Source organism: Lolium perenne, chromosome 6 (assembly GCF_019359855.2).
Source record: "Lolium perenne isolate Kyuss_39 chromosome 6, Kyuss_2.0, whole genome shotgun sequence".
NCBI classification, from domain to species: domain Eukaryota; kingdom Viridiplantae; phylum Streptophyta; class Magnoliopsida; order Poales; family Poaceae; genus Lolium; species Lolium perenne.
This window is the reverse complement of record NC_067249.2, coordinates 44,171,919-44,195,292: the sequence shown is the minus strand read 5'-3', so window position 1 is coordinate 44,195,292 and position 23,374 is coordinate 44,171,919. Positions and strand designations below refer to the sequence as shown.

The 23,374-nt window shown below is 46.7% G+C and overlaps 1 protein-coding gene across 1 annotated transcript; it reads right to left on the bottom strand.

Annotated features, from left to right (window-relative positions):
- Nucleotides 1-19,384: 19,384 nt before the first annotated feature.
- LOC127321222 (uncharacterized) lies at nucleotides 19,385-23,152 on the bottom strand. The gene has a single exon (XM_051350261.2). The coding sequence runs from the start codon at nucleotides 23,087-23,089 to the stop codon at nucleotides 21,089-21,091; it is 2,001 nt and encodes a 666-aa protein (XP_051206221.1). The 5' UTR covers nucleotides 23,090-23,152; the 3' UTR covers nucleotides 19,385-21,088.
- Between the last annotated feature and the right edge of the window lie 222 nt (nucleotides 23,153-23,374).

Sequence of the window (23,374 nt, the reverse complement as noted above, 5' to 3'; positions counted from 1 at the left end):
TGCTCCATGGTGGCAGCCGAGCCGAGGCTAGAGTCGGAGGCGGACGACACCTGAAGAAGAAGTGCGCCCTTGGCCACATGCAGGCCCTGCGGCGACGCTGATGGGGTCTCCGTCCTCACCAGCGCGCGCGAGTCGGCGCCCTCCATGCGCACCGGCTCGTCCCTTGCCGGCTCCTTCCTGGCCGGCTCCTCTATCGTCGGCGCAGCGGATGGCCCAGCCGGCGCAGTCATCTCCGGCGCCTGGGGTGCCCCCTCCGGGCTCTCATCCAGCTCCACCACGCTGGGCCTGGTGCCGGCTCCGGCCGCAGGCGGCGCAGCCCTGCCGGCTCCGGCTCCAGGAGCAGCCCTGCCGGCTCCGGCTCCGGTTGAAGGCGGCATGCCCCGCCCGGCCCCAGCGGCTGGGTCCAGAAGACGTGTCCGGCGCGGGAACATATCGTCCAGCGTCGGCTGCCGCGGCGGGTCGGCCCGCGTGCCGCGATCAGGCGCTGAGGCCAGCGGCACGGCGAAGGAAGGTGCCCCTGCGGAAGGCGTAGAACCCGCAGGCGGCGGTGGCGTAGGAGCGCGCGATGAAGGCTGTGGCGTCGGCTCCCTCCTTTGGCGCAGCGGCGGCGACGCGACGCGCGGAGCTTGCCGGGAGCCGCCGCCCTGGGCAAACTTAATAGGGGCCCTAGCCGGATAAACAGAGAGAAGATAAGCATAAAAGTAAGGAAAGAAAAGGAATCAAACAAGAAAGAGAAAGAGAGCTCACCCGGCCTGCTCCGGGACCTTCTTCGGCTGCTGCCGACGCTGCTTCTTCGCCTTCGCCTCCCAGGCGGCGGTGGAGCCGGCTCGCTTCGTACCCTTCGGCGCCGAAGTCGCCGTGGTGCTTGGCGGCCTCGTGCGCAGAGGCACGGCGGGGATTGGCCCCGTGCCGGACGTCGCCGGCTCCTCCTCCTCCTGCTGCTCTGGTGAAGGGGGCGGATTGTGCTCCCCCTGGCCGCCTAGATCAGGCGCCTGCAGCAGGTCATCGTCGCCGGCCTGGTCGCCGGCTTGGTCAGCCGGATCGACATGATCCGGCGTCCACCTCCTCGTCGCCAGGTCGCCGTCCTCGACGTTCTGGCGCTCAAAGAGCTAGAAAGACAGAAAAAACATGAGCATATGACAAGCCGGAAGTCGGCAGAAGAAAAAGGAAGTCGGCCTCGCAGCCGCAAGCCGGAAATTGGCAAGAGCACGAGGCTTACCCGCGCCGGTGGATGGTCCCTGTCGCAGGGCACCAGCCCGTAGCTCCAGTCCTCCGGCAGGCTCGCCTTGGTGATGTTGTTCACCCGGCTGGCCACCTGGGCCTTGGTGAGCGGCGCCTTGGACGTCCGGTTCGGGTCGAACCGGCCGGACATGTGCCCGATCTTGTGGGTGCGCATCTGGAGCGGCAGCACCCGGCGCTCGGCGATGGTGCAGAGGAGATCTTCGGCAGTCAGCCCGCCGTCGACGGCTGTCGCCAGGAAATCCCAAAGCAGGTTCACCTCGGCGTTTGAATCCGTCGAGCGGGCGTTGTAGCTCCAGTTGATCCGGCCGACTGGAGGAGCCGGGTTGAACTCCGGCAAGTTGATCCGGTCGACGAGCTCCCCCTCGTTGCGCACGTAGAAGAACGATATCTGCCAGTTCTTCACCGAGTCAACGGTGGGGATTTTGGGGAAAGGCGTACCGGGCCGGGTGTAGATCGAGGCGGCGCCACAGGCTCGCAGGCGGCCGTCGTTGGTTTGCGCCTTCAAGTAAAAGAGCCGGCTCCAGAAGTCGATGTCGGGCCACAAGCCGGCGTAAGCCTCCATGAACGCTACGAAGCAGCTCAGGAGGACGCACGCGTTGGCTGGCAGGTGGTGCGGCTGCAGGCCGAAGTTGTCGAGGAACTGCCGGAAGAACGTCGAAGCCGGTAGGCCCAGCCCGCGATCGAGGTGCGCGCCGAAGACGACGCGCTCGCCGGGCTCCGGCTCGGGCTCCACCTCCTCGCCGGGCACCCGCGTGATCACTGACTGCGGGATCCGCCGGAGGCGCACCAGTCGTTCGATGTCGTCCTCCGCATGTAGGAGCCCCTCCACGATCCGCTGGGAGACGCCATTGTCGAGGTTGAGGAAGAAGATGACCAGGAAAGGCGAAACGGCGAGGAAGAGCCTTGCGACCGCGGCGGCGACAGCGGCGGCTGGGGACGCTCCGTCGAAACGCGCGGCCCCGTGACGCCGGATTGACGGAGTGGTGGCGGTGGATCGGTGGAGATTCGTTCGCCGGAGTTCGCCAGCGGGAGGCGTTCGCCGGAGCGGCAGCGAGCTCGAGCGCGAAGAAGAGAGCGATGGGAGCAGGGGCGCGAGGAGGAAGAAAGAGGCAAGTGGCCGCCTCGATGCCTCCCCCGCGGCATTTATAACCTCCTGCCGCGGGCGGTTGGCCTCCAAGTGGCGGTCGTGGGCCACGTCCCCGGATTTACTGCGCCGTAACTCCTCCCACGACCACGATGGTTATCGGAAACGGCCACACCACGTCGCCCACTACCGCACCGGATCCGGGGGGACATTGATGTGACCAGACGAACCGACCGCCGGGCCAGGCGTCAGACCAGTCAAGTCGGGCGCAGGGCCCGAGGCGGCGGAGACTCCGGCGCGCCGCAAGCCGGAGCCGGACAATAAATTCCATTCGAACCAAAATTCATCAGCAAGGCGGAGACGCCATCAGATCTTGCGAGAAAGCGAAAATTGTACAAGTGTAAAAAGCGGCCGGCTAGAAGCAGCCGGCAGGAACGAGCCGGATGAGGGCGCAGCCGGCTGAATGGAAATTCTCAGTCGGCCCCTCCTAGTGCCGTCAAATATATTCGAGAAGCCAGGAAAACCTGCCTAGGTCCTTCTAAACGCAGGACCTTGCCAGCTTCGGGGGCTAATGTCGGGGGGAAGACCCCGGATAGGGCAATGGACGCAGAGCAGCCGGCTGGCCACTGGCCGGCTCGCGGCAAAGGCCGGCTGAGGAGCAGCCGGCTGGCGCCGTGGCCGGCTGGTCCGGAAGCCGGCTGGCTCTAGGTCCTAGTCGGCCTGGCTACGGCCACCAATGCTGTAGCTGGGCCGGCTTCTACAAGCCATATCCGACTGGGGTTTGTACCTCAGACCGACTCGAGGCTGGCGAGTCTTGCACTGGAAGGAACCGGGTTGGTGGTCCGGGTTCCTAAAGTCCACACTGACTCCATCTTCCGTAAAGCGCGGGGCACTGTGGAGCAATAGTGCCACGCGCCGGACAGGCCGTCAGGGCTTACGACGATCCGTACTGGCTACAGTGGCTGACGGCGATAGGGACACCTCCTCTCCATACCGCTGACCGTGGCAGCCGGATGGGACGGGCCACGATGCCTCAACGTCTCCTGACGTCACCGCCTCGGGAAGGAGCGGAAGCCGGAGCCGGCCGAGCCGGCCAGTAAACTATAGGGTCTTATATGTAAGAGTACCAGCGCCTATATAAGCCGCACTACCCCCTCTCGTGCAGGGGATCGATCATTTATTGCTTCCACCCACCTCCAGAGCTGCCCTGTGAGAGAGACCATCGTCTCCCTTAGCCTCTCAGGATCGGCCGGACACAGCTCTAGGAGCACCCTTGTATTGTGTGATCATCATATACATTCATAGCAGGAGTAGAGGTTTTACCTCCATCGGAGGGCCTCGAACCTGGGTACGTCGCCGTGTCGCTCGTGCCCATACCCGCATCCGGATACCGCCGTGAGATCCATCAGGAACCACTTCGATTAGCCACCCTATGGCATATGCCGTGACGATACCACGACAGCTATGGAGGAACTCTCACTATATTGGCCTTCTAAATTTTTCACCCATTTCGGCAATTGGTGCCAATGGGGGAGAAGTTTGGAGGGTTTAAGGGAATTTGGTTATGTCTTTGCTTTGTGCTTAAGCATGTGCCTTTATTGCATTGCATCTTGTTGCTTTGCATAGTTGAATATTTAGAGGAAACTCCACTAGGCTTTGAATGCCAATATATGCAATGAAAGTCAAGATCATTCACACATGCATATATTATGGGGGAGTTTGCTCTATAGATTCAACTTATTTGTTACTTAAATTCCTTATATAAACCCTCTCAAAGAGATTGCCATCAATTACCAAAATGGGGGAGATTGAAAGTGCATGGAGCCCCCATGTGTGGTTTTGGTAATTAATGACAATCCCTATGGTCTAATGTTTGCATTGAGTTATATTTGTAGGAGTTGTCCATAGGCAATTCTTGAACCATATGTTGGCTTCAAGGTTGCAATAAGAAGAAATTGATGAAGGATATCAAGTGTCAAGTATGTCTTGAAGATGAAGATGAAGTGAGCCCTCAAGTTACTTCAAGACATCAACATGCTGAAGAATGAAGAATGAAGTGCAAGTTCAAGATGAGCCAACTCGAAGAGTTCATAAGCTTGAAGCTTGCCATGGAGAAATGAAGTGCAAGTTCAAGATGAGCCATCTCGAAGAGATCCTTTGCTTGAGTCTTGCCATCCATATGGTGATCATGGATATGTGAAGATGCGCCGAAGAAGAAGCTCTCCCATGGTGGATTATGGGGGAGCAATCCACATGGTGGTCATGGTTATGTGAAGATGCGCCGAAGAAGAAGCTCTCCCATGGTGGATTATGGGGGAGCAATCCACAAGAATTCGTCAAGCAAGCACAAGCAAGAAAGGCGTTCCATCTTGTTGAGGTCAAGATCGTCGTCATCGAGCTCAAGTGGAATGCGCAAGTATAAGGTTTGCTCTTGATAGGGTTTCTTTCTCACCGGTCTCATAGTGTAGTTGGAGACCGGTTTTTAGTTTAGTTGCCGTACTATCAAGAGGGCTCTCGAGTGAGTAACTCAATCGTATCGTTCGGAGAGAGCTCAAACCTTTGCATCCTTGCATCATCTTTCTTGGTTATTATTTGGATCTTATCCATGTGATGATTTAGAGCTTGTGCTTATTCTCATGACAAGCTCTAGTTCATCAAGAATGGTTTTTGCACGGGCAACTTGTTGCATTTTCAAGATTGGAGGTTTTACCGGTATGTCTTTTTTAGATAGGTCAAACCTTTCATCATTTGTTTCTATCCTCCCTTGTTGGACTATGATGGTTTCCTGCATGATCTTGTAGAGCTTGTTCCTAGCTTTAAAACAAGCCCAAGATCATCAAAATCGGAGTCCGGATGCTAAAGTTATGTCCGTTTCAGTTTGATGTTTCTGCCAGTTTTCAGGGGGGCGGATATTCCGGCCCAAGTTTGGGGCGGATAATCCGGCCCCCCGGAAAAATCCGGTTTTTGGACAAATCCGGGCAAATATCCGGCCAAATGTCCGGCCCCCATCCTGAGAGCAGTTTTCTCATGTCCTTAGCCGTTTTTCGGGGCCCGGATATTTTGCAAATATCCGGCCCGGAAAATCCGGCCTGAGCTGACCCAAACGGTCATATTTCGATGGGAGGGGGTATTTAAGCCCCCCTTCTTCCTCCTTGGGCAGCTACCTCTTCCCCTTTGTGCTCTCCACCATTGTTGACCTTGAGAGCTTCCCTTTCCCTCTACTCCTCCTATGCTTCTTGAATCTTTTTGAGGGAAAAGGAAGAGGAGATCTAGATCTACATTCCTACCAATCAAATCCCTCTCTTTGTGAGGGGAATCCACTAGATCTAGATCTTGGAGAAATTTGGTGTTCCTCCTCTTATTTGTTCTTCCTCTCTTATTCCCCCAATAGCTTTTGTAGCTTTGTTGGAATTTGAGAGAGAAGGACTTGAGCATCTTTGTGGTGTTCTTGCCATTGCATTTGGTGCATCGGTTTGAGTTCTCCACGGTGATTCGTGGAGGTGAAAGCAAGAAGGTTGTTACTGATACGCGTTCAACACGCGTCCGTTGGGAACCCCAAGAGGAAGGTGTGATGCGTACAGCGGCAAGTTTCCCTCAGTATGAAACCAAGGTTATCGAACCAGTAGGAGCCAAGAAGCACGTTGAAGGTTGATGGCGGCGGGATGTAGTGCGGCACAACACCAGGGATTCCGGCGCCAACGTGGAACCTACACAACACAACCAAAGTACTTTGCCCCAACGAAACAGTGAGGTTGTCAATCTCACCGGCTTGCTGTAACAAAGGATTAACCGTATTGTGTGGAAGATGATTGTTTGCAGAAAACAGTAGAACAAGTATTGCAGTAGATTGTATTTCAGTAAAGAGAATTGGACCGGGGTCCACAGTTCACTAGAGGTGTCTCTCCCATAAGATAAACAACATGTTGGGTGAACAAATTACAGTTGGGCAATTGACAAATAAAGAGGGCATGACCATGCACATACATATCATGATGAGTATAGTGAGATTTAATTGGGCATTACGACAAAGTACATAGACCGCCATCCAACTGCATCTATGCCTAAAAAGTCCACCTTCAGGTTATCATCCGAACCCCCTCCAGTATTAAGTTGCAAAGCAACAGACAATTGCATTAAGTATGGTGCGTAATGTAATCAACAACTACATCCTTAGACATAGCATCAATGTTTTATCCCTAGTGGCAACAGCACAACACAACCTTAGAACTTTCATCACTTTGTCCCGGTGTCAATGCGAGGCATGAACCCACTATCGAGCATAAATACTCCCTCTTGGAGTTACAAGCATCTACTTGGCCAGAGCATCTACTAGTAACGGAGAGCATGCAAGATCATAAACAACACATAGATATAACTTTGATAATCAACATAACAAGTATTCTCTATTCATCGGATCCCAACAAACGCAACATATAGAATTACAGATAGATGATCTTGATCATGTTAGGCAGCTCACAAGATCCGACAATGATAGCACAATGGGGAGAAGACAACCATCTAGCTACTGCTATGGACCCATAGTCCAGGGGTAGACTACTCACACATCACTCCGGAGGCGACCATGGCGGCGTAGAGTCCTCCGGGAGATGATTCCCCTCTCCGGCAGGTGCCGGAGGCGATCTCTGGATCCCCCAAGATGGGATCGGCGGCGGCGGCGTCTCGGAAGGTTTTCCGTATCGTGGCTCTCGGTGCCGGGGGTTTCGCGACGGAGGCTATTTGTAGGCGGAAGGGCAGGTCAAGACGCGGCACGCGGGCCCCACACCCCCGGGCCGCGCGGCCACGGGGGCCGCGCCGCCCTAGGGTGTGGCCCCCTCGTGGCCCCTCTTCGTCTCCTCTTCGGACTTCTGGAAGCTTCGTGGCAAAATAGGACCCTGGGCGTTGATTTCGTCCAATTCCGAGAATATTTCGTTACTAGGATTTATGAAACCAAAAACAGCAGAAAACAGCAACTGGCACTTCGGCATCTTGTTAATAGGTTAGTTCCAGAAAATGCACGAATATGACATAAAGTGTGCATAAAACATGTAGATAACATCAATAATGTGGCATGGAACATAAGAAATTATCGATACGTCGGAGACGTATCAGCATCCCCAAGCTTAGTTCTGCTCGTCCCGAAAGGTAAAACGATAACACGTATAATTTACGGAGTGACATGCCATCATAATCTTGATCATACTATTTGTAAAGCATATGTAGTGAATGCAGCGATCAAAACAATGTATATGACATGAGTAAACAAGTGAATCATATAGCAAAGACTTTCATGAATAGCACTTCAAGACAAGCATCAATAAGTCTTGCATAAGAGTTAACTCATAAAGCAATAATTCAAAGTAAAGGCATTGAAGCAACACAAAAGAAGATTAAGTTTCAGCGGTTGCTTTCAACTCATAACATGTATATCTCATGGATATTGTCAACATAGAGTAATATAATAAGTGCAATAAGCAAGTATGTAGGAATCAATGCACAGTTCACACAAGTGTTTGCTTCTTGAGGTGGAGAGAAATAGGTGAACTGACTCAACATTGAAAGTAAAAGAATGGTCCTCCATAGAGGAAAAGCATCGATTGCTATATTTGTGCTAGAGCTTTGATTTTGAAAACATGAAACAATTTTGTCAACGGTAGTAATAAAGCATATGTATCATGTAAATTATATCTTATAAGTTGCAAGCCTCATGCATAGTGTACTAATAGTGCCCGCACCTTGTCCTAATTAGCTTGGACTACCGGATCATCACAATGCACATGTTTTTACCAAGTGTCACAAAGGGGTACCTCTATGCCGCACGTACAAAGGTCTAAGGAGAAAGCTCGCATTGGATTTCTCGCTATTGATTATTCTTCAACTTAGACATCCATACCGGGACAACATAGACAACAGATAATGGACTCCTCTTTTATGCATAAGCATGTAACAACAATTAATAATTTTCTCATTTGAGATTGAGGATATATGTCCAAAACTGAAACTTCCACCATGGATCATGGCTTTAGTTAGCGGCCCAATGTTCTTCTCTAACAATATGCATGCTTAACCATAAGGTGGTAGATCGCTCTTACTTCAGACAAGACGAACATGCATAGCAACTCACATGAAATTCAACAAAGAGTAGTTGATGGCGTCCCCAGTGAACATGGTTATCGCACAACAAGCAACTTAATAAGAGATAAAGTGCATAATTACATATTCAATACCACAATAGTTTTTAAGCTATTTGTCCCATGAGCTATATATTGCAAAGGTGAATGATGGGATTTTAAAGGTAGCACTCAAGCAATTTACTTTGGAATGGCGGAAAATACCATGTAGTAGGTAGGTATGGTGGACACAAATGGCATAGTGGTTGGCTCAAGTATTTTGGATGCATGAGAAGTATTCCCTCTCGATACAAGGTTTAGGCTAGCAAGGCTTATTTGAAACAAACACAAGGATGAACCGGTGCAGCAAAACTCACATAAAAGACATATTGAAAACATTATAAGACTCTACACCGTCTTCCTTGTTGTTCAAACTCAATACTAGAAATTATCTAGACCTTAGAGAAACCAAATATGCAAACCAAATTTTAGCATGCTCTATGTATTTCTTCATTAATGGGTGCAAAGCATATGATGCAAGAGCTTAAACATGAGCACAACAATTGCCAAGTATCACATTACCCAAGACATTAATAGCAATTACTACATGTATCATTTTCCAATTCCAACCATATAACAATTTAACGAAGGAGAAACTTCGCCATGAATACTATGAGTAGAAACCAAGGACATACTTGTCCATATGCTACAGCGGAGCGTGTCTCTCTCCCATAAAGTGAATGCTAGGATCCATTTTATTCAAACAAAACAAAAACAAAAACAAACCGACGCTCCAAGACAAAGCACATAAGATGTGATGGAATAAAAATATAGTTTCAGGGGAGGAACCTGATAATGTTGTCGATGAAGAAGGGGATGCCTTGGGCATCCCCAAGCTTAGACGCTTGAGTCTTCTTAGAATATGCAGGGGTGAACCACCGGGGCATCCCCAAGCTTAGAGCTTTCACTCTCCTTGATCATGTTGCATCATACTCCTCTCTTGATCCTTGAAAACTTCCTCCACACCAAACTCGAAACAACTCATTAGAGGGATAGTGCACAATAAAAATTAACATATTCAGAGGTGACACAATCATTCATAACACTTCTGGACATTGCATAAAGCTACTGGACATTAATGGATCAAAGAAATTCATCCAACGTAGCAAAAGAGGCAATGCGAAATAAAAGGCAGAATCTGTCAAAACAGAATAGTTCGTATTGACGAATTTTAAAATGGCACCAGACTTGCTCAAATGAAAATGCCCAAATTGAATGAAAGTTGCGTACATATCTGAGGATCACTCACGTAAATTGGCATAATTTTCTGAGTTTCCTACAGAGAAAACAGCCCAGATTCGTGACAGCAAAGAAATCTGTTTCTGCGCAGTAATCCAAATCTAGTATGAACTTTACTATCAACGACTTTACTTGGCACAACAAAACACTAAACTAAGATAAGGAGAGGTTGCTACAGTAGTAAACAACTTCCAAGACACAAAATAAAATAAAGTACTGTAGCAAAATAACACATGGGTTATCTCCCAAGAAGTTCTTTCTTTATAGCCATTAAGATGGGCTCAGCAGTTTTAATGATGCACTCGTAAGAAATAGTATTTGAAGCAAAAGAGAGCATTAAGAGGCAAATTCAAAACACATTTAAGTCTAACATGCTTCCTATGCATAGGAATCTTGTAAATAAACAAGTTCATGAAGAGCAAAGTGACAAGCATAGGAAGATAAAACAAGTGTAGCTTCAAAAATTTCAGCATATAGAGAGGCATTTTAGTAACCTGAAAATTTCTACAACCATATTTTCCTCTCTCATAATAACTTTCAGTAGTATCATGAGTAAACTCAACAATATAACTATCACATAAAGCATTCTTATCATGAGTCTCATGTATAAAATTATTACTCTCCACATAAGCATAATCAATTTTATTAGTTGTAGTGGGAGCAAATTCAACAAAATGGCTATCATCATATATAGGAGGCATATTGTAATCATAAAAGAAAATTTTCTGCTCAATGCTTGGGGGACTAAAAAGATCATGCTCATCAAAGCCAGCTTCCCCAAGCTTAGAATTTTCCATAGCATTAGCAACAATGGTGTTCAAAGCATTCATAGTAATAACATTCCCATTAGCATGCATATAAAGTTCCATGGTTTTTTTAATTCTCTCTTCAAACACATCATGTCCTAATTCAAGATAAAGTTCATAAAGATCTCTCATATTTTTGTTGTTTTCCATTATGCTTAACTAGTGAAATAAAAACATGCATGATATTAAGTAAAGTAAAACAAGTAACTAATTTTTTTTGTGTTTTTAATATAGCAAACAAGATAGCAAGTAAAGTAAAACTAGCAACTAATTTTTTTGTATTTTGATTTAGTGCAGCAAACAAAGTAGTAAATGAAACTAAGCAAGACAAAAACAAAGTAAAGAGATTGGGATGTGGAGACTCCCCTTGCAGCGTCTCTTGATCTCCCCGGCAACGGCACCAGAAAAATCTGCTTGATACGCGTTCAACACGCGTCCGTTGGGAACCCCAAGAGGAAGGTGTGATGCGTACAGCGGCAAGTTTCCCTCAGTATGAAACCAAGGTTATCGAACCAGTAGGAGCCAAGAAGCACGTTGAAGGTTGATGGCGGCGGGATGTAGTGCGGCGCAACACCAGGGATTCCGGCGCCAACGTGGAACCTGCACAACACAACCAAAGTACTTTGCCCCAACGAAACAGTGAGGTTGTCAATCTCACCGGCTTGCTGTAACAAAGGATTAACCGTATTGTGTGGAAGATGATTGTTTGCAGAAAACAGTAGAACAAGTATTGCAGTAGATTGTATTTCAGTAAAGAGAATTGGACCGGGGTCCACAGTTCACTAGAGGTGTCTCTCCCATAAGATAAACAGCATGTTGGGTGAACAAATTACAGTTGGGCAATTGACAAATAAAGAGGGCATGACCATGCACATACATATCATGATGAGTATAGTGAGATTTAATTGGGCATTACGACAAAGTACATAGACCGCCATCCAACTGCATCTATGCCTAAAAAGTCCACCTTCGGGTTATCATCCGAACCCCTCCGGTATTAAGTTGCAAAGCAACAGTACAATTGCATTAAGTATGGTGCGTAATGTAATCAACAACTACATCCTTAGACATAGCATCAATGTTTTATCCCTAGTGGCAACAGCACAACACAACCTTAGAACTTTCGTCCTTGTCCCGGTGTCAATGCAGGCATGAACCCACTATCGAGCATAAATACTCCCTCTTGGAGTTACAAGCATCTACTTGGCCAGAGCATCTACTAGTAACGGAGAGCATGCAAGATCATAAACAACACATAGATATAACTTTGATAATCAACATAACAAGTATTCTCTATTCATCGGATCCCAACAAACGCAACATATAGAATTACAGATAGATGATCTTGATCATGTTAGGCAGCTCACAAGATCCGACAATGATAGCACAATGGGGAGAAGACAACCATCTAGCTACTGCTATGGACCCATAGTCCAGGGGTAGACTACTCACACATCACTCCGGAGGCGACCATGGCGGCGTAGAGTCCTCCGGGAGATGATTCCCCTCTCCGGCAGGTGCCGGAGGCGATCTCTGGATCCCCGAGATGGGATCGGGGGGGGCGGCGTCTCTGGATGGTTTTCGGTATCGGGGCTCTGGGTAGTGGGGGTTTCGCGAGGGTGGCTTTTTGTCGGCGGACGGGCAGGTCAAGAGGCGGCACGGGGGCCCCACACCCCCGGGCCGCGCGGCCAAGGGCGCCGCCCTAGGGTGTGGCCCCTCGTGGCCCCTCTTCGTCTCCTCTTCGGACTTCGGAAGCTTCGTGGCAAAATAGGACCCTGGGCGTTGATTTCGTCCAATTCCGAGAATATTTCGTTACTAGGATTTACGAAACCAAAAACAACAGACAAAGAATCGGCACTTCGGCATCTTGTTAATAGGTTAGTTCCAGAAAATGCACGAATATGACATAAAGTGTGCATAAAACATGTAGATAACATCAATAATGTGGCATGGAACATAAGAAATTATCGATACGTCGGAGACGTATCAGTTACTCTTGGGTTCTTGGAACCCTAGACGGATTCTAGGCCTTTGTGGCATCTTAGTGGTGTTCTTGGGGACTCCAATTAAGTTGTGGAGAATCTTCAAGGGCAAGGCCTTTGTGGCATCTTTGTGGTGTTCTTGGGGACTCCAATTAAGTTGTGGAGAATCTTCAAGGGCAAGGCCTTTGTGGCATCTTTGTGGTGTTCTTGGGGACTCCAATTAAGTTGTGGAGAATCTTCAAGGGCAAGGCCTTTGTGGCAATTTGTTGGGAGCCTCCAATTAAGTTGTGGAGATAGCCCCAAGCTTTGTGCGGGTTCGGTGACCTTCCTAAGGTCCCATAGTGGATCGAGGACATCCCTTTTGGTGGGAATTCTCGAGGAGAATACGGTGGCCCTCGTGCATTTGGAGTGACTTGTCCTCCACACCGCTCCAACAGAGAGTAGCACTCGCAAGAGTGTGAACTTCGGGCTACATCGTTGTCTCCGCGTCCCTTCGGTTATTCCTATACCCGAGCTCTTTACTTATGCACTTTACTTTGTGATAGCCATCGTGCTTGAAGTTATATATATATCGTGCTATCACATAAGTTGCTTGTCTTGCTTAGCATAAGTTGTTGGTACACATAGGTGAACCATTGCTTAGAATAAGTTGTTGGTGCACATAGGTGAACCATAGTTTATAGGCTTTGGGCTTGACAAAGTAAACGCTAGTTTTATTCCGCATTTGTTAAGCCCATCTCGTAAAAGTTTTAAATCGCCTATTCACCCCCCCCCCCCCCCCCTCTAGGCGACATCCGTGTCCTTTCAAAGATGGACTCAAGATCATCTTGATCAAAGAATTCATGAAGATCACTATGTAGTTTAGGACATTTAAATGACTTGTAATTTTCCTTTTTCTTTTTCTATTTATTCAATTCTTGTAATGTGTTGTAATTCCATAATTCAATTCTGAATATTGTAAAGACAATGTATTATGTGTGTGATTATCAATAAAGCTCAAGTTTTCCTTAATGAGCTTTATGTAATTGTTGTATTACTTAATATCTTGATTAATGATAATTATTTGTTAAATTATCTCAAATTTGAATTATGTGATAATCATTTGATGTTTGAATTTGAAATTCAAATTCAAATTTGGTTTGAATTCATTCAAACAACGTAACTTGTAATTCAATCATTCAACTTATGATTTCAATGCAATTTCACTTCTCTCTTCTCAAAACCCTAATTTAGACAAGTAGGAACAAGTTCACCGCACTCTCGAAACCCTAACCCTGTAAGGTGTGGAGAGAGAAACCTGTTCCCCTTCGATGCAGTTTTGTTTTAAAAGCGCGAAATTTCCCCGTAAATTACAATGCAATGCACATCCCTTAATAAAATCTACCCCTGATTATCATAGAAGATAATAAATATTTATATGCAACCATCAACAAATTATCTCACAATTACCAACAACAAGTCACTACTCGAACAAAGGCATAGACGTACAATACTTCATGGGAAAAAGATAGATTGTATCACACATCATGTTTACCAAGAGATTTCAAAGGATAGATGAAGATGGTGCTAAGGGTGTTGATGAAGATGCTACTAATGATGACCTCGTTAAAGGGGGTGGAGTCCACCGTAGGAGATTATGGCAGCGTTTCCCCCTTGAAAAAACCCAGGTCCATTTGATTACGAGTTGTGGATGGCAACACTAGGAGTTGGTGGGGCATCCGGTGCGGGTGCGACGGGACTGACACCACATCGCCTACTTCATTGAGTGCTACCATGCGATCCATGATGAAGATACCCATGAAAATTGGATCTCATGGAAGAGTGGTGGACATGGTGGGGCAACACCGAAATGGGGGACATCGTTGAATTATGTGATGAACTATGTGAATTTGTGGATGAACTTCGAGTGTTTGTGATAACTATGTATATTTGTGAGTTGATTTGTGCAAGTTGATGATAAACTATTTGTGCAATAATTACGAACTATTTGTGCAATAATTACGAACTATTTGTGCAATAATTATGAACTATTTGTGAAATGTTATATTTATTATTGTTTGGATTTATTTGAAATCATTTAGATATGAGATTCATCCATATGTTTGCAAATCTGGAATATACATCACCATACCTAGATGGTGATGTAAAATATATTGTCTCCTTGGAGTACTTTCAGAGAAAAGATGTTGTACTATTTTACATCATCTAACTTTTTGAGAGAAAAAATAGGAAAAAGAACAACAACATCTCTTGGAGACGCTCTAAACGGATTTTTTTATTTGCTAAAACGGAGATATTTGATCACTTGCCACATTATTTTTGCAATTTAGTCCTAGTTTGGAAACAAAGTTTTTCTGAAACTAAAGTATTACAAAACTGAAGTATTTTTGCGCATAGTGGAAAATACTGCAGTTTCTTGATACTATAGTATTTTTCAGTTTTGACAAAAACATCAAGGCCTTTAGGAAGTGCTATTTTACCATCCCTTTGACCATGTTGGATGTAAAAAAATTGTTGACATATCGATGCGTGCATGGCTATTGCATGCATGGTTTTTGGGATCTGCCACTGATTGCACTGGATTCATGCACAAAACTATGAAAACAAGAGGCCAGTTCATAGGGAGATACTGTGGACTGCCAGCCTCCTTGATCGATGTATGCCTATATGGACACCTTGACCGATAATGTTACGGAAAAGTCCCACTTCTCCGTCCTGCCTGCGGCAACGAGCGCCGCCACCAAAGTCCCGCACAGGTCGGATGCAAGGAGATCAAACTCTTCTACACAAACTCCCTAGCCGGCCGGCCGCCGGACCAAACCAACGAAAATAGATAATGAGAAATACAATTGTACACACAAGCATGGGTATGGTAGCTATCTTCACCATCCATTGCTTTGAGATCCGGAGAATATGATGTGCTATTTTTTCCATTTTATCTTTTTCCTGCATTTTCATAGGTAACAAAAGAGCAGTAACTCTCACGTAGACTCTGAGCTATGTCTGTAGCCTTTTTCTGCCCTGGCGTGCTTCGTCTTCCTCTCCATTGAGACCCTGCTCCTATTGCTGCTCTCAACCTCGCCTCTTCATCTGCTACTCCTGCATCCCGGTGTAACCCTGGTGATGGTGGGTGGCGGCACTGCCAGCGCACTGGCGGCTGAGGCGCAGCACGGCGGGAGTCCTGCAGCGTCGTCGACGAGTTCTCCATCCCTCTGGGCCTTGTGGAGCGCCACCAGGTGCACGCCGTCTCGCCGCCCAGTTCAGATACCTGCAAATCGCGCGCGAAGCTCAATCGATCGTCCCTGATACTAGGAAAAAAGTTCCCGACCGACCCGACGTTCTAAGTTCTAACGCAGAGTCTTCCCACTCGCTCACCGGACCCAGTCGCCAGCGGTGCCACCACCCGCGTCCGCCAGCAGCAGGCAGACGCAAGTGCTCCCACGCTGCGGAGCTGCAGGCCAACGACGCCGAGCTCGACCACGCCAAGTGCTCCCTTACTGCAGAGCTCCACGACGAAGGTGCGCCTCCAACGTGGCCGCACCCTCGCATCGCTGGACGAGCTCCACGTCTCCAGCGGCCCGCCTCAACCTGACCCCGCCCTGGGGCACACCATGAAGCCGATCCGCTCCTTCTCCAAGTCAATCGAGCGAGAACTCCAGTCTGACGCCTAAATCAGAATCAAACGAGCCGAGAACGGTCCTGACGCTGCATGATGTTCCACCCGTGGTCCGAAACATCGACGGTCGCTCAGCACCTTCGTCGACGGCTTGGTCCCCAACATCTGAAGACAAGTTTTAACTGAACCAGCAAGATTCGCAGCTAGGCAACCCGAATTGCGACTTCTTCGGTCAAGTGGAAGTTACTTATCGCCTCCATCGGCTAGCTGTTACAGATGTGAACTAAAATTAATTGCTCGACTCAAATAGAATTCCAGTAGAACAACGATGACCACTGGTTCTTAATTCGTACCTCTGTGGTAGAGAATCTTTCAAGAAGGCTGATCCAAAATCATAACGCCCAAGTGATAAAATGCAGAGATTAGGCTGAAGGTGATATCTCTTGAAAAAAGCAAGAGAAGAAGAACTCCACCATCCTTTTCCAGAGACCTTCCAACCCAGACTGTTCCGGAGCGTTCTTGTAACTGAAAATAATAGTAGTCACTTACATGAAAGCGAGCACCAAAGTGAGATTTGCTTTCCGGGAAAACGCATCAACAAGAGATCAGTTCCGCTCACCGTGAGTGGCATCGGTAAGAGCCGGAACCAGAGCCAAGCTCTCATGTCTCCTCGGCGGCAGTCGCAACCACCGCCTTGACCTTTTGCGCGGCCCGGGTGGGCTTTCTCCTGCACGCTTCCTAATAGAGTCCTCTGGCTCAACCTCATTCTCCAGACTCCGCCTTGCCTGCCTCGTGTTCCTCGGCGAAACACCCACGAGCGCCACTGCGCGACGCATACGCCTCGGAGGCGTCCCCTCCATCTCCGTGCTCGCGCCGGCGGCACGGCAGAGTGGATGGGTTGTGGAGTAACTGCATCCCAAAGCAGCCGCGCCGGCGGCACGACAGAGAGGACGGGTGGAGAAGTAGCTGCACATCGGAGCAAGGTCAGGGGTGGACAGAAAAGCTGGCTCTTTGCCGGCGGCCAGAGGAAGGATTTCGTTGGAGGAAGCTCTGTGCCGGCCCTCTGATTTGGATAGGTACAGAATCTCTACCTAGCAGTAGGGTCCTAGCACGGACCGGTGGCTGCAGGTCACGCCGAGCAAAGAACGGAGAAAAGCAAAAATGACGTGACAGATAAAATGGGCGCCGGAACAGAATGGAAAAACAAAAAAACAAACTGTCATAAGTAGCGTGGATCTCGAATATGACGTGGACGGTACAGATTGCATCCATACCCATGCTTGTGTGTACAAAAATCACACTCAAAATTGCATGCTCCACAGATTAATTTATGTGCCGCATGCAAACCAGACCATCCTGTGGGACATGTTATGTGGCGCATATTATAATATGCGCCACATAAATACACATTTATGTGGCGCATGTTGATATGCACCATAAAAATACACAATTCTGTAATACACACAAATACACATTTTATGTGGCGCATATTGCTATATAGGCCATATTTTTTGGATTTTTAACTTCTAGATATTCTAAAAAAATTGTTTCTAATTTTTTTAGAATGTTTAGAATCTTTTCCAATTTTTGATCTTCTGGGATTTTTTTTATTTTTTAATTTCTAAAAATAGTTTTTAAATATTTTGTATTTTCTAGATTTTTTTGAATTTTAAAATTTTAGATTAGTTTGAAATTTTAGAATTTTTTATATTCCTCTCTAATTTTTGAATTTTAAGGATTTTATTGATATTTTTGAAAATAATTATTTTTAAATTTTTTTAAGAATTTCTCGACATTTTAAAATTTATAAAAAAAATTACATTTTTCTGAAATTTTATTTTTTTGGATTTTTTGGATTTTTTTGGGTTATGAGGGTTGATATGATAGTAATATCAATTACAACTTAAGTAGCATAAAGGTAGCTGAATTAAATAGAACTCAAAAATTAAGCATACTAGATGATACCCCGCACATTGTTGCTGGAAACATATTAAAATTATTATTTCATTGCGTAAATGAATCCTCCCAATTAATTGGAATTTTTTGAAATAAATTGTTTTTTACTGTGATTGCCCGCACAAAAAGGGTTTTTGTCATAGAAAAACATAAATGTACGAATTCTTATGGGTGAAATGAAGAAGAAAACTAATAAGATACATGACAGTAATGGGTAGAACTTAGGTGACACCTATGAAATGATATCAGTACATGCCGCGAATGATATGAAGCATATATTTTGAGGAAGAAAAAAAGTAGGTGGAGTAAAGAATTGTACACTTCAAACGAACCTCACATACTTCCATAATCGTGTCCACATATCTTTAGGTAGCTATATTGAGATAATAGAAAATAGGAATATGTAGATCTTTACAGACTGTTCATGAGGGTGTGCAGAGAACTGTGATGAGACAATACAAAGTTGGGATGTGTGTAGATCATTAGAAATTTTTATCTCGGTTGTCTCGTTTCGTTCTATTCCAGTGCAATCACTATACCCTGTTTGTTTTGCAACAATACTGATCTGAAAAAACAATCAGTGCAACAGCATTAAATATTAGAAGTCGTTTGGGTTGTTTGGTTGCCACATAATTAGGCAGTCATTTTATTTAGGAAATCCAGCAAAATAACGCCATGGGTAAACACAATTCCCAACTGATACCTGTCATTTGCATTTCTCTATGGAAGCGATTTACAAATTCAATATTGAATTCTGTTATCATTTGCAATTCCTGTGGCAACCAAACAAGTGTTCATTTCTAGAATTACAATGTAAATGAAATGAATACATGTATTCATTTCAAAATACTACAAACGAAATGAAAGCCTAGCTTCCAAACGACTTCTTAGATGTTTCAAGTATTACCTTGCGCCATAAAATATCAGAGATTAAGCATTTCGAGAAAAGATCCAATTCAATCACCACATCAATGATCCAATTCAATCACCACATCAATAAATTTTAGATATTGCTCTGAAGACTGCAGCATGTGTCCCGCTCCAATCTGTCACTGGTAGAAAGGGCAACCACATAGGAATTTGGTAAGGTCTTCAAGATAACTCGAGCTGTGAACATGGTGGAAATTTGAGCAGACAACTTGCACTAACAAACGAAGACTGATGAAGAGAAAGTCCAAGCTCATTAACGCATATGAACCAGAATGCAGGAACATAAATCTAAGATGAAAGTTCATCCAAATTCTGCTAGCCAATAGTGATATCCATTCAGATGACATGTTGCCAACCCGAACTGAAGGAAAGAGAAAATAAAAACCTTGGAGATGTGTCCAGCAATTACAAGTGTCTGCCATTAAGTGGCTACAAGATCACACCCACCAGCACTCCAACAACACAACTCTCAACCCAACTATTCATGGAGGCTCAAACAACATTTTCACGCTAGCCAAAGTGCCACACGCCACTGTAGTTCCAGCTCCTTGTCCATTTCAATGATATTATCTAGATCAGGAAGCAACCCCTCGAAGGTCCGGCTATTGTGCTCCAGCTATACAAGTTAAACCCACCGACTGAACATGGCGTCGAAGTTGCCACCAATTTGGAGTCATCATAATAAGACCATCTTTCACAATGCCAAGTATTCTCTCTATCTTTTTCGATCCTTTTGGTGTATGCAACCATATTTTATTATAATTAATGTGTATGCATAATATGGCATCCCTCCTACCTATTTTCCTCAAAGAACATGGCTATTGGTAATAGAAAATTGGCTACTTAGTTAGTAGTCAGTAACATCATACCGAATGATCTGTGGAGTCCTTTTGTCATTTGACATTGGCAGAAAAAATGGTTTTACCTTTACAATCCTTTCAAGCTATCTCAGATGCAAGATTATCCACATCACCTCATCATCACTCACTGTTAAGCAACCCCTTGAATATAAAGCTCCATATTGTGGGCATTTACACAATCTTGTCCATGCGCTGATTTGGTTGACCTTCTCAGCGCTGGTCTCAACCAGAAACTCTGTATTTTGCTCGTGCTCATTTCTACACTAATCCTTTGATGAAGGATATCAGTAGACTCTGTCAGGCCTGCACAACCATACTGATAACTGATTCATCACTCAGTGCATCCTTCAGGCTGTTGCTTACAAAAGCGCGATTGACAGGACCAGTGTAGATGGCAAAGCATAAATTCATAATCCAAGAAAATACATGGTGCACTTAAGTTATCCTGTTTGGTACAAATAATTGATTAGCATACTTGAATGTCACTTCATTTGGAGGGCACTTGTTTCTAAGCATTTCAGCTACAATCTCCTCTGCTTCCCTCCATCATTCAGTTTTTTTCTTGGTTCTGTTTGGATTTCTAGATTCTACTTCCCTTTTGGCTTGTATACAAACCATATTATATTACAATTAATGTGTATACAAAATATGGCGTCTCCCTATTTTCGAAAAAGAACATGGCTATTGGTGGTCAACAATATAGAAAGTTGGCTGCTTAGTACTCAGTAACATCATGCATAATATTTTGTGGAATTCCTTTAGTGGTTTGAACATTTGCTCAAGAAAATAGTTTTACCTTTACAATCTCTTCAAGCTATCTCGGGTGCAAGATTATGCACATCTTCTGATCACCTCTCAGAGTTAAACAAACCCTTGAATATAAAGCTCCATCCTGTGGGCATTTACACAATCTTGTCCATTCATTTCCTAAGGGATTTTGATTACAAACTCAACCAACCCCTATCAGAATACCGAGTGTCACCACTTTTGGTTCACCTACTCAGAGCTGGTCTCAACCATAAACTCTGGCATTGTCCTCTTGCTCATTTCTACACTAATCCTCTTATGGACGCACCCTTAGTAAGCTGTGTCAGGACTGCACAACCATACTGATTCATAACTCGGGCATCCTTCAGACTGTTGCATACAATAGCGCCATTGAGAGGGCCAGTGTAGATGGCAAAGCATAAATTCATAATGTGGCACTCAAGTTATCCTGTTTGGTATAAATAATTGATTAGCATACTTGAATGTCACTTCATTTGGAGGACACTTGTTTCTAAGCATTTCAGCTACAATCTCCTCTGCTTCCCTCCATCGCTGAGCTTTACACAAACCCTTCAATGTAGAGTTATAGGAAATGGTATCAGGCTTGCATGACATTGTGCTTAATAACTCGAGGGCATCATCCAGGCGGCCTTGTTCCGAAAATCCATTGATAAGGGCATTGTATGTGAAAATGTCTGGTGTACTTCCGTACTTTGGCATTTGCTCAAAAACCTCAATTGCACGATCAACAAGCCCTTTCCGGCACAAGGAATTCACTAGAATATTGAATGTGACTTCATTTGGGGGGCAATCCTTTGTAGCCATGTTAGATATAAGCTCCCCAGCATCCTCCCAGCGCGCAGCTCCACACAAACCCTTGAGCACGGCATTATAGCCAAAGATGTCAGGTTTACATGGCATGCTTTGAAACAACTCAATGGCCGATTCCACAAGCCCATGTTCAGAAAATCCATTAATAAGGCTACTGTATGTGACAACATCAGGTGTACATCCGTAGTTTGGCATCTGCTCAAACAAATCAATTGCGTAGTTTACCTGACCATTCTGGCACAACGAATCAATGATTATATTAAAGGTCATTTCAATCAGAGGGCAGTTCTCCCTAAGCATCCGAGCTATGAGCTCCTCAACATCGTACCATCGCTCAGCTCTACAAAAGCCCTTCAAAGCGGCGTTAAAGCTAATGGTATCAGGATTGCACGGCATGCTGTTTAGCAACTTGAGCGCATCATCCACGCGCCCTTGTTCTGAGTAGCAGTAGATCAACGTGTTGTAAATGACAGCATCAGGTCTGCATCCATACTTGTGCATTTGCTGGAGAACTTCCACCGCACAATCAACCAGCCCGTTTTGGCACAAGCAATTGGTTAGCATGCTAAATGTGGCTTCATTCGGCAGGCAATCTTTCCTAACCATCTCGACGATGAGGTCCCCGACATCCTCCCATCGTTCAGCAATGCATAGACCCTTCATTGCTGCATTGTAGCAGACGGTGTTGGGCCTGCATAACATGGTCTTTACTAGCTCGACGGCGTCGTCCACTCGCCCTTGCTCCGAAAACCCGTTCACTAGTGTGCTATAGATGACAACGTCAGGCGTGCACCCGTACCTGGGCATTCGGTCGAGAAGCTGCACGGCGCGGTCGAGCAACCCATTTTGGCAGAAGGAGCGGATCTGGGTAGCGAATGTGACTTCGTTGGGATGGCAATTGTTCCTGATCATCTCCTCCATGAGCTCGTCGGCGTCCTCCCACTGCTTAGCGCCACAGAGGCCCTTCAAGACGGTGTTGTAGGTGTAGGTATCGGGCGCCACGGGCATGGACGCGATGAGGTCGAGGGCGTCGGCGAGCCTGCCGGAGCGGCAGTACCCGTTGATGAGCGCGGTGTAGGTGACGACATTGGCGGCGCCCGAGGCCTTGGCCGCCTCGAGCACGCGCTCCGCGTCCGCTAGCCGGCCCTCGCGGCAGTACCCGGCGACGAGGGTGTTGTGGGAGACCGCGTCCGCCGCGCCAGACGCCTTGAGCGCGTCGAGCACGCGCTCCGCGTCGGCGAGGCGCCGCTCTGCGCAGAGCTTCTTGATGAGGATGTTGCAGGCGATGACGGGCGGCGGCTCCGAGGAGGGCATGGAGGCGAGGAGGCGGAGCGCCGCGTCGAGGTCCCCGAGCTGGACGAATCGACGGAGCGTCTGGCCGGGGCGGGCCGAGGCGGTCGGGCTGACCCATATGGAGTTATTTGCGGCACTGTCGGGTGGGTTCCTGCTGCGATTCAGCCACCTGGAGGCGGCCGCGGCGTCGAAGCGGGTGCGCCGCCGGTGGGTTGTGGGTGGATTCGGAGGGGCCGGGAAAGGGAAAGGCTGGTGGGTAGAGGCGGCGGCGAATAGCGGCGAGGAGAGGGGGAAGGCGGCGGCGGCGGCGGCCATTTCGGCGGCGGGACCTCCGGCCGCAAGCGAGAAAGATGGATGAGGCCGTGATTTGATATCTCGAAGAGCATTGCCAAGTTTTGGATTGCCAAAATGGTCTTAGCCGCGGGATTTGACAATTTGCAACATTTTTTAATAAAATAATTATTTACACAAGATGGCACTCGCAGGGAATGGGTACGGGTAGAGCCATCTCATACTCGAACACGTCGTCTTCAATCTTACCCGGCACCCGAACCCATACCTGTCAATAGATACAAGTTTTTTCCATACCCGTCACCCGAC